The sequence below is a fragment of the Macaca nemestrina genome, chromosome 12, assembly GCF_043159975.1.
Source record: "Macaca nemestrina isolate mMacNem1 chromosome 12, mMacNem.hap1, whole genome shotgun sequence".
NCBI classification, from domain to species: domain Eukaryota; kingdom Metazoa; phylum Chordata; class Mammalia; order Primates; family Cercopithecidae; genus Macaca; species Macaca nemestrina.
In genome coordinates this window covers 116,992,303-117,002,727 of record NC_092136.1, presented here as the reverse complement: position 1 = coordinate 117,002,727, position 10,425 = coordinate 116,992,303, and the positions used below count along the sequence as shown (strand labels likewise).

General features: G+C 42.3%; 1 protein-coding gene across 3 annotated transcripts in view; it reads right to left on the bottom strand.

The window, feature by feature from the left end:
• Window positions 1-2,821: 2,821 nt before the first annotated feature.
• The window catches only part of LOC105476440 (platelet activating factor acetylhydrolase 1b catalytic subunit 2), a 28,453-nt gene continuing 20,849 nt past the window's right edge, over window positions 2,822-10,425 (bottom strand). For all 3 annotated transcript variants that reach the window (XM_011732406.2, XM_011732404.2, XM_011732405.3), the window contains exons 5-6: window positions 9,623-9,745; window positions 2,822-6,433 (exon numbers count right to left, since the gene is read on the bottom strand). In XM_011732406.2, the coding sequence (XP_011730708.1) occupies window positions 6,155-6,433; window positions 9,623-9,745 (402 nt within the window). In that variant the 3' untranslated portion in view covers window positions 2,822-6,154. The remainder of the gene's footprint in view (window positions 6,434-9,622; window positions 9,746-10,425) is intronic.

The window sequence follows — 10,425 nt, the reverse complement described above, 5'->3', positions numbered from 1 at the left end:
AGACGAGGCTACACATTTGAGGCCAACCTGGGCAGCATAAAAGCCTCTCATCCATTAAAAAAACAAAAAAGGAAAAAGAAAGTTCTACAGTTAAATCCTTGCATTTGTGCTTCAGGCAAACCACTTAAGCTTTCTGAGCTTTTGGAAGCCTTGTCTGGACTTGGTCTCTACTGTCCTAAGTACTCACAGTGGAGCTAAGCTACCCTGCATTCACCATCCTATTGTCTAAAGAACAGGAAGGGAGATGAAGGAGAGAAGCTCTGACCAAGAGGGCAGTACTTTCTCCTAGAGATAGATCAGCCACTTTCCATTTCCTAGAACTGGGCTTTCACCATTCACACTGGGAAATATCTGCGATATACTCAGGCCCTGCATCTGGCTCCCTCTGGCCACGTGATGAAACCAACATCAGAGCTTTCCAGGAAACAAGGCTGGTCATCAAGTTGCAGAAAACAAGCAGATAAATAATTGATCGTCTCAAATCTCTGCCTCCAAAGATCACTGATAAAAATGAGCCAGCTCTCTTATTTCAAGAAAGCTTGGGTCTTTGGCTTAGAAATCAGAAGACAGGCAGCCGGGCTGCTGTTACCACACCTGTTATCCCAGAACTTTGGGAGGCTAAGGCAGGCCAATCGTCTGAAGCCAGGAGTTCGAGACCAGCCTGGTAAACATGGCGAAACCCTGTCTCTACTAAAAATACAAAATCTAGCCAGGTGTGGTGGTGCACACCTGTAATTCCAGCTACTCAGTAGGCTGAGACACAAGAACTGCTTGAATCCGGGAGGCAGAGGTTACAGCAAACTAAGATTGCACCACTGCACCCCAGCCTGGGCAACAAAGTGAGACTCTGTTTCCAAAAAATAAAAATAGAGTAGGAGCTAGACCAGCAAAGGAGTAAGAGCATATTCCAGACAGGGGGCTCCCCACTACGGGCAAAAACATACAGGTAGGTTTGGTGCTCTTGGCAGAAAAGTTCAAAGTAAAGGGTAGAAGGTTACAAATTAAAGAGGCCAGGTCATGGAGAGTGTTAGATGTTACATTTAACCGCTTGAACTTGATCTTTTTTTTTTTTTTTTTTTGAGACGGAGTCTCGCTATGTCGCCCAGGGTGGAGTGCAGTGGCCGGATCTCAGCTCACTGCAAGCTCCGCCTCCCGGGTTTTTACGCCATTCTCCTGCCTCAGCCTCCCGAGTAGCCGGGACTACAGGCGCCCACCACCTCGCCCGGCTAGTTTTTTGTATTTTTTAGTAGAGACGGGGTTTCACCATGTTAGCCAGGATGGTCTCGAACTACTGACCTCGTGATCCGCCCGTCTCGGCCTCCCAAAGTGCTGGGATTACAGGCTTGAGCCACCGCGCCCGGCCCGAACTTGATCTTTTAAGTCAGTGGTTGACAAGCAAGCTGCAGTACACTGGTGTGTTATGAATCCACTATAGGCGTGCTGCCAAAGCTTGACCAGGGTGTAAAATTCATATATATATATACACATACATATGTGATACATGAATTAAGCCAGAACGACCCAGCAAATAGGCAAAAGGCATAGCATAACATCAGACCACAGCCAAAGATTGTACGTTTAGCAAAACATTGCAGATCTTTACTTTGTGGCTATGTAAAAACACGTCGCTGGGTTAAGATTTCATCTCTGCCATGGCTGGAAAATAAAGTAGGGGATGGATTCTCATGTTGGTTTCTCCAGTTTTGCCAAGTACAGATGCTGGTGAGGGAGCTTTTTCTTTGTTCCGTATCACTACCTCTTCCACTTGTTCTGGGCCATTTAAGAGGTTCACATGGGGTAATCCAGATACAGTAAAGCAAATCCTCAAGATCCAGGCTGCTTTCACTGCTGCTGTGTGGCCTGCAAGCAGCTGACAAAGGCCTCCAGGAGTGTGGGTGGAGAGGAACTTGGTGTGATGAGATACGGGGGAAGCGGGAAGGGCAGCTAGAAAAACAAAATGTCTCAATTTATCTCCAAATTTTTCCTCCTAGAGAGAAGCAAATCATTTTAATCCAATAGTATACCACTGAGGTGAAGAGTGATAAAGCGAATGATACAAAGATCACAGAAACTTTTAGCTGCCAAGGAACATCATACTGGCATACCAATTCACTGTAATTATTGCTGGCCTGGTGGTTGCTGGTGTTAGTCATCAGGATAGGTCCTGATGGACCAGTTAACCAACCCTTGTTCTAGTCTCATTATCTCTGAATAAGAGTATTTGGAGGCAGCTGTTTTACCCTGGGGAGGTAAGGGTGATAAATGAGTCTGTGCTCAAGGTTCATGTCCTCTATGCTGTAGTAACACTATGTTTTGTTTTTTTTTTTCCGAGACGGAGTCTCACTCTGTCACCCAGGCTGGAGTTCAATGGCGCAATCTCACCTCACTGTAACCTCCACCTCCTGGGTTCAAGCATTTCTCTTGCCTCAGCCTCCAGAGTAGCTGGGATTACAGGTGTGAGCCACCATGCCTGGCCAGTAACACTGTATTATAAAGACTGATGACACTCACCCAGTTCAGACGAGGTGGTCCACAGCCTACAATCCAGACTAATCTTATCTGCAAAACTATTCCAGTCTAATGGAAAAGAGTAGACTTCAAGGATGGCAGTTGTGCTTTCTGAGGGGTCCTTATACCTACTCATCCCACCCTACCATCCTACATGCCCGAGAAGGCAAGTGATGAGTCAGCCTGGTACATTCAGTTCCACAGTAAAGAAACAGGATGATCTAAATATCCAATTTCCTTATAAGGCAGGGAAAAACCATCCCTTTCATTAGAATCCAAACTATGATAAAGGAGACAGAAAGACATCAGCAACTTTGAGCAAAATGTTTACATTTATATTGAAATATACACTAAAACAGAATGAGTTCTACTTGTCAATGAAACTTTGCCAAAGCAAAATCACAAACTTCCAACAGGGAGGTCCAGTCAGCTAGCAGCAGTGATCCCCAAGCAGGAACACCAAGAAGCCTGGGGGACCCCTCTCCAAAAAGCCTCCTTTCAAGAGGCCCCAACTCACTTCTCCCACATGCACCCACACGGATTTAGGAGCTTAGACATGCTCCTGATTTTCATATATTTTTAGTTTCTTCTTCACTGCAATAAATATAAAGTTGGCAATGCTCATACACCACAGCACAGACAATATTTCAGGCTTTAGCATACAACTGTAAACAGTGACTAGGTTAAAAAAATAAAATAAAGTAAGTTGGACTTTTTTTTTTTTTTTTCAACAAAGAGACAAAATTCCTTAGAGCCGGGCATGAGCTACTCAAGATTTGTTTTGTTGGATTAAGGTTTCTGACAAAAGATTCTGGTTTAGGCAGATGCCCTTGACAGTTCAAGTAGACCCAGAGTGGTAGCCAGAGCACTGTCTACAGCAACCAAGAATACATGGACTGGAAGACAACCTGCCCTAGATCACCCTTGGCAGTACATCTTCAAGCTGCCACATTCCAGATATGACCACAGACATCTTTATAGTTCCATCACTGGCTGCCATCTAGTGTAGCAGGAATGCGTGGGCGAAGGAATACAAATCTGCTGGGAGGAAAAGAGAATAGTATCTCTGCTAGCTGCCTGGAAAGTTGGCCCCTTAATCACAATGACAACTAGGACATTTCACTTGGACAGTGCATTAAATTTATAGATTTTTTTAAAACTACAAAGACCAAGCAGTAAGTTCTGTCACTGACGCAAACTGGGATGTCAAAGAAAAATAGATTAACTATTTTTACCTAAAGTAGTGCAAAGAAATCTGGCAAAAAATGAAAGTGAACTCAATATCTGCACATCAGTAACGGGGCAGAATTTTATTTAAAAGGCTAGTGGTTCAAATACTATTGCTTGAATAGCTCTGGTAGATATAAAATGTAGTAACATCTGAGGTTTGTACATATGAGCAAAGGAGCTGAGGGCCAGCTCACAAAGGGATATGTGATCCTCAGTCAAGAAAGAAGCTAAAAGCGCATGCTGCAGGAGTAACCTAATGGATTTATTTGGACTGTACTCCTACCTTCTGACAAACAAAAAAGACCTGGATAGAAAACTGTCTTTCCACCCACAAAAATCTGGCTTAATTCTTCTTCCTATAAAACTATACCTCAGCTAAGAAAAAAAACTCTTGTGAAAAACTCAACCTGGGCTACTAAAAATAAAAAGGAAATTTTTAATATCGTAAACAAGTTTAGTAAACACCATGTGGATTTTCTGTTGTTAATGAAGACATGATACATTCAAAAAAGTATGTATTTTTTAAAAAGAACAAAACAAAACAATTTTCTAGAAAGAGACTTCACAAGAAAAAAATGAGCCCAAGTTTTATCCCTCAAGCAGAAATGGGTCTTAGCACAAATCAGTAAGCCCTCCTCCAACATACAAAAACACTGAAATTTGCCTTTCAAGTACGTTACTGAATTTGAACATTAAGCAGAATCACTGCAGAGTGTATTTTGATGGGTTACTTCAATACCCACCTGGTCCCGTTCAAAATATCTATAGATCCAGTTTTTATATATTCCATAGGTATACTGATAAAACCATCTACTATCCCATTTTTTTAATGGCAGTTGTTATATAGCTCAAGCAAACATTAAGGTCAACAAATTCTCAGATTAAGTACATTAATAAGACACCTTAGAAGTGAAATAAACCTAGTTTTTACTAAAATGATGGGATAAAGGTAGTGTCTATGCTGAAGAGCAGCTTCACTTGTTTCCCCACGGAAAAAGGCCCAAAATTTTTGGACGATACTTTAAAAACTAAGCCAATAAGGCCAGGCGCAGTGGCTCACGCCTGTAATCCCAGCACTGTGGAGGCTAAGGCGGGCAGATCCCCTGAGGTCAGGAGTTCGAGACCAGCCTTGTCAACATGGCGAAATCCTGTCTACTAAAAATACAAAAATTAGCTGGGCATGGTGGCATGCACCTTTAATCCCAGCTACTCGGGAGGCTGAGGCAGGAGAATCATTTGAACCCGGGAGGTGGAGGCAGCAATGAGCCAAGATCGCACCACTGCACCCCAGCCTGGGCAACAAGAGTGAAACTCCATCTCAAACAAAACAAAACAAAAAACAACTAAGCCAATAAAAAAAATATATACACCTTAAGATATTATAAAACTTGAAATAATGTCAGGTGCTATGGAATGGGAAACAAGAGTTCTGATTCCCCTCACCCCCCAAAAAGCTATAACAGGTTTTAAGGGAAAAACAAAACCAGAACTCTGAATATGAATAGCAATACACAGACTCTATAGCACAGAACACCACACAAGAATGAGTTTTATAGCAGTACTATCATGACAGTAACTGGCTGGAGACTATACTTCCAGCAACAGGGTTCCTAGGTCAAAAATGTGTTAAAAGCTTGTAATGTCAACAAGGACCAAAAAAAAAAAAAAAGAAAAAACAGGAGGGGGGGAATGAAGGGGAAAGGGGGACATGAAGGGGAATAGGCAGGAAAGGCTGCATGCACGGGTCTGTTACAGACATGATATTCAGCAGCATAAAAATAATACCCTCCAAAGAGTCCCTCTAGTGGGGCAAAACCTGTTTTTCACTGCTAAGCATGGAAAAGATTAAGAAAGCAGAACAAACTCACTTCTATACTATAGCATCTTCCATATATGAATGACAAGCATGTTCAACCTGATGCTACATGTTAAGAAAATATTCAGTATACATGAGAATCTAAGCAACATAAAAACAAAAGGCTAAATTATGAACCTTAAAAAATTGGAGAAAACATGTTTTAAAGCCAAGTAGGATGATTCTGATTATTATTATATATGACATAATCCACAGAAAGGCCAAGAAAAGAATCTTCATATTGTTCAGTATTTAGGCTTGATGTTGTCCTAGGAAAACAGTGATAATTCAATGAATGTGTTACACATACAACTAAAAAGTCCCCTTCTGGTTTCAAATGAATTTAAACAACAATCTTCCTTGGCTAATTTTTCTCCTCTGTCAAACAAACTTTCTATGTACAGGACCAGTTTAAATCCCTCCTCCCCTTCAAACACTAGATATGAACATCCAGGAACATTCTACAATGCAAAGTGCCTTAAGAAAGAGAAGGATTCTGTAGTGCCAGTGATAGAACTGATCTGAGGAAGCTGAGATGCTAGTAACACTGATGGGAGCCAGTCAGGCAATGGTGGTTTGTTTCTCCTCAGGTGTTTCCTCCAACAACTGCATGATCAGTTCATGCAGGGGTTTGCAGATCTTTGCATAGCCCCCTCCTGTCAGATGCAGAAAATCAAACATGTCGTGGCAGGAGATGGCACCGTCCGAGTGCACAAAACCCCCGTCGGTATCCAGGAGCTGCACGTTGGCAAGCTTCGGCAGCGAAACCTTGAGGAGTTGGTTCACCTTGGCGTTCTTTTGCCTCAAAGGATTGGGTTTCTCACCTCGAGGTAACAAACCCTGGGGCACAGCGGAAAACATTAAATTAGAAGATTCACTTATTTTTCTCTACTTATTATTTGTAACTTCAGATAACATCTCCATTTGGCGCTTTCTATACCTTTGATTTGTGAAACACTGGAAAATACTGTTTGAATGAAAGCTAACCATTTCTTCTTAGTATTTTCATGGGTTCCCTTCTGTCCCTTAATTGTTGGTATTCTTCAGGGACCTGCCCTTTGGCCCACTAAACACTTTAGCCAGATCTCTTCCTAGAGCTTCAGAATTACATATTAAACTTCCAGCCACAGAAACAAATTTAAATGTTCCCGAGGCATTCCCAACTGATCCAAAAACAATTCATTAAACTATGCTCTTCCTCTTTACCAACTGGTCATTCCAACACCTCCAAGTCTCTCATCCCATATATCTATTTAACATTAAATTACTCAACTTTTGCATCCTAAATGTCATTTTCTTTCCTCCATCCTGATTATATACACTGCTACAGCTCAGGAACTTATCTCCAATCATCCTAATTACTATAAAATCTCCTGATTGGTCTTCCCACCTCCAATGCTGTCTGCCCTTCAATCCGTTCTCCATTTGGCTGTCAGAATAATCCAGCTCATAGATACACATCATCTATTAATGCCACATGGAAACTACACCATACTATACTATAAGAAAAACAGGTGGAATGAATGCTGTCTTGATGAATCAGAGCCATTCACCCTGGAATAACCCTGGAACAACTGTTTTAATTTTGTCTCCCTGTAGCCCTTTTCCAACGGCATATATACTAGGATTAGGCATGAATTACCATGCCCAGCCAAGCAATTCTAAAGATAATATGCACATTTCCACTTAAATACACCATAAAGTTTGCACACAGCCCTTTTAATTGTAATGTGATTACTGCTCTCATATTCAATGACTTATGTAACCATCTCCATGATACTACTATTTAGGTTATTTCCAATGTTTTAGTATTATGGATAACACCATAATTAACATTTCTGCATATCCAATTTAAAAACAAAGAATATGGAAGGATTACTCAGCAACAAATATTTCCTAAGCAAATACTATGTACTAGTCACTATACTTAACAGGTGGACTCAACACAATCCTTTCCGGAGTAAGGCAGGTATAAGTAAGTACCTCAACAAGTAAATGAAATGCCTTGTAATAAAAAAGATCTGGCTCCCCAGCAACTGCGAATAAAATCCAAACATCCCAACAGCATACAAATTCCTACATGACCTGGCCTGGCGCAGGGGCTCACGCCTGTAATCCCAGCACTTTGGGAGGCCGAGGCGGGCAGATCATGAGGTCAGGAGTTCGAGACCAGCCTCGCCAATATGGTGAAACCCCATCTCTACTAAAAATATAGAAATTAGCCGGGCATGGTGGCGTATACCTGTAGTTCCAGCTACTTGGGAGTTTGAGGCAGAAGAATCACTTGAACCCGGGAGGCGGAGGTTGCAGTGAGCTAAGATTGCATCACTGCACTCCAGCCTGGGCAATAGAGTGAGACTCCATCTCAAATTTAAAAAAAAAAAAAAAAAAAATTCCTACATGAGCTGGTTATGGCCTCTTTCTCCTAACCATCCCAGGCTCAAACTTTATGCAGCCTCCTCTGCTCACCCAAAAAACATATACATGTACAAGCCTTTGCTCAATTCTCTTTATTTTTCTAAAATACCTTCTTTCTTTCCCTATTTGTCTGGAAACCAATGAAGTCTTTAAATGTAGATGTCAACTTTTGTTAAACACCTTTTCACCTTACTCTAAACAGCACACAGTATAATAATTCTCTGTGTTGCTGTCTCCATACACTAGACTGCGAGCTCCTTGAGACATAAACTATGCCTTACTCATTTTTGTATGCTCAAGAACTAGGATAGTGCCTTGTACACAGTGATCCACAGGTTTTTTGAATAAATGACTATCTTCCTAACACCATCTCACTAAAGAACTAAATTTATATCAGATTTTGCTAAAACATATTTCAAACTGAACTAAGAATATCTACAGCTAGACTTTTTTTTTTTTTTGAGACGGAGTTTTGCTCTGTTGCCCAGGCAAGAGTGGAGTGGTGCGATCTCGGCTCACTGCAACCTCCACCTCCCGGGTTTAAGAAATTCTCTGCTTCAGCCGGGCACGGTGGCCCATGTCTGTAATCCCAGCACTGTGGGAGGCCAAGGCAGGTAGATCGCGAGGTCAGGAGATCGAGACCACGGCTAACACGGTGAAACCCCATCTCTACTAAAAATACAAAAAATTAGCCAGGCGTGGTGGCGGGTGGCGGGTGCCTGTAGTCCCCGCTACTCAGGAGGCTGAGGCAGGAAAACGGTGTGAACCCGGGAGGCGGAGCTTAGAGTGAGCTGAGATCACGCCACTGCGCTCCAGCCTGGGCAACAGAGTGAGACTCCGTCTCAAAAAAAAAGGAAGACATTCTCTGCTTCAGCCTCCTGAATAGCTGGGATTACAGGCACATGCTACCATGCCCAGCTAATTTTTTTGTATTTTTAGTAGAGACGAAGTTTCACCACCTTGGCCAGGCTGGTCTTCAACTCCTGACCTTGTGACCCACCCGCCTCGGCCTCCCAAAGTGCTGGGATTACAGGTGTGAGTCACTGCACCCGGCCTACAGCTAGACTTATACTGAAACAGACAGCTGTTCACCTTTGAGACCATGAAGAGTTAATGCTGTAATTCTACAAAAGGGTAGTACCTTTCTGTTCAGGGTACAACTATAAAGTATCCATTTTCTTGCTGATGAAATTTTTCATGTTTTAGAGAAGATTAGAATGTCTAATATACCATCTTTAACATATTAGCAGTAGAACAGGACACTTACAAAATAATCCAAATATAGGTCTAATAAAAAGACTCAGGATTCAGACAAATCTCATGTGCAAATTTGCAAAACATTATGGAGGCCAAAAAAAAGGGGGTACTGAGGCACCAAATGGCTTCCATACTTCCAAACAAGGATGCATGGATAAAAGATGGCCCCACAGCTGGTATGGGGGATGATGATATCAGAAAGACAGTAAGATACATTAGAGAAGAGATCAACAAAAGTATGATAAACTGCTTCCACCTCAAGGTTCTCTAATATTCACGAGCAATCACATTTCTAAAAAGATTCCTCAGCTGACCTAAAGACATCAAACTCTCTACCCACCAAAGACTACATACCAATACAATGATTTTGGCCTGTGGCTGCCTTGTGTTGATAAGTTGTACAATGGCCTCGATCCCACCAGCTACCTCTTCTGCTGTATTTTCGTGGTTGTTTGTTCCTACCCAGACAACAATGACCTGCAATTGAAGAAAAAAAAAAAGGGGGTAAGGAGGAGATAAATACCCAGGAATAAAGGAATGTCCACCATTTAGATGAAAACCTTCTTTTTCTTTTCTTCTCTTTTTTTTTTTGAGATGGGGCCTCGCTCTATCACCCAGACTGGAGTGCAGTGGCACCATTTTGGCTCACTGCAACCTCCGCCTCCCACGTTCAAGCGATTCTCCTGCCTCAGGCTCCCGAGTAGCTGGGACTACAGGCATGCACCGCCATGCCTGGCTAATTTCTGTATTTTTAGTAGAGACTGGGGTTTCACCATGTTGCCCAGGCTGGTCTTGAACTCCTGACCTCAGGTAATCCACCCGCCTTGGCCTCCCCAAGTGCTGGGATTATAGGTGTGAGCCACCACCCCTGGCAGAAAATCTTATTTCAAAAAGCAAAGAAGGAAAGATAAACTTCTCAAATGGTGCTGGCTAACTTCAACTGGGCAGCTACCTTACTAAATTTTCTTTTAAGAGAGGCAGGGTCATGCTACATTGCCCAGGCTGGTCTTAAATTCCAGGCTCAAGTCATCTTTCTTTGGCCTCCCAAAATGCTGGGATTAAAAATGTGAGCCACCACACCCAGCCAGGGCAGACATCTTAATGCACTGATTTATGCCTCATATCAGAATAAACTCTAAGTGGAATAATATTTAAGT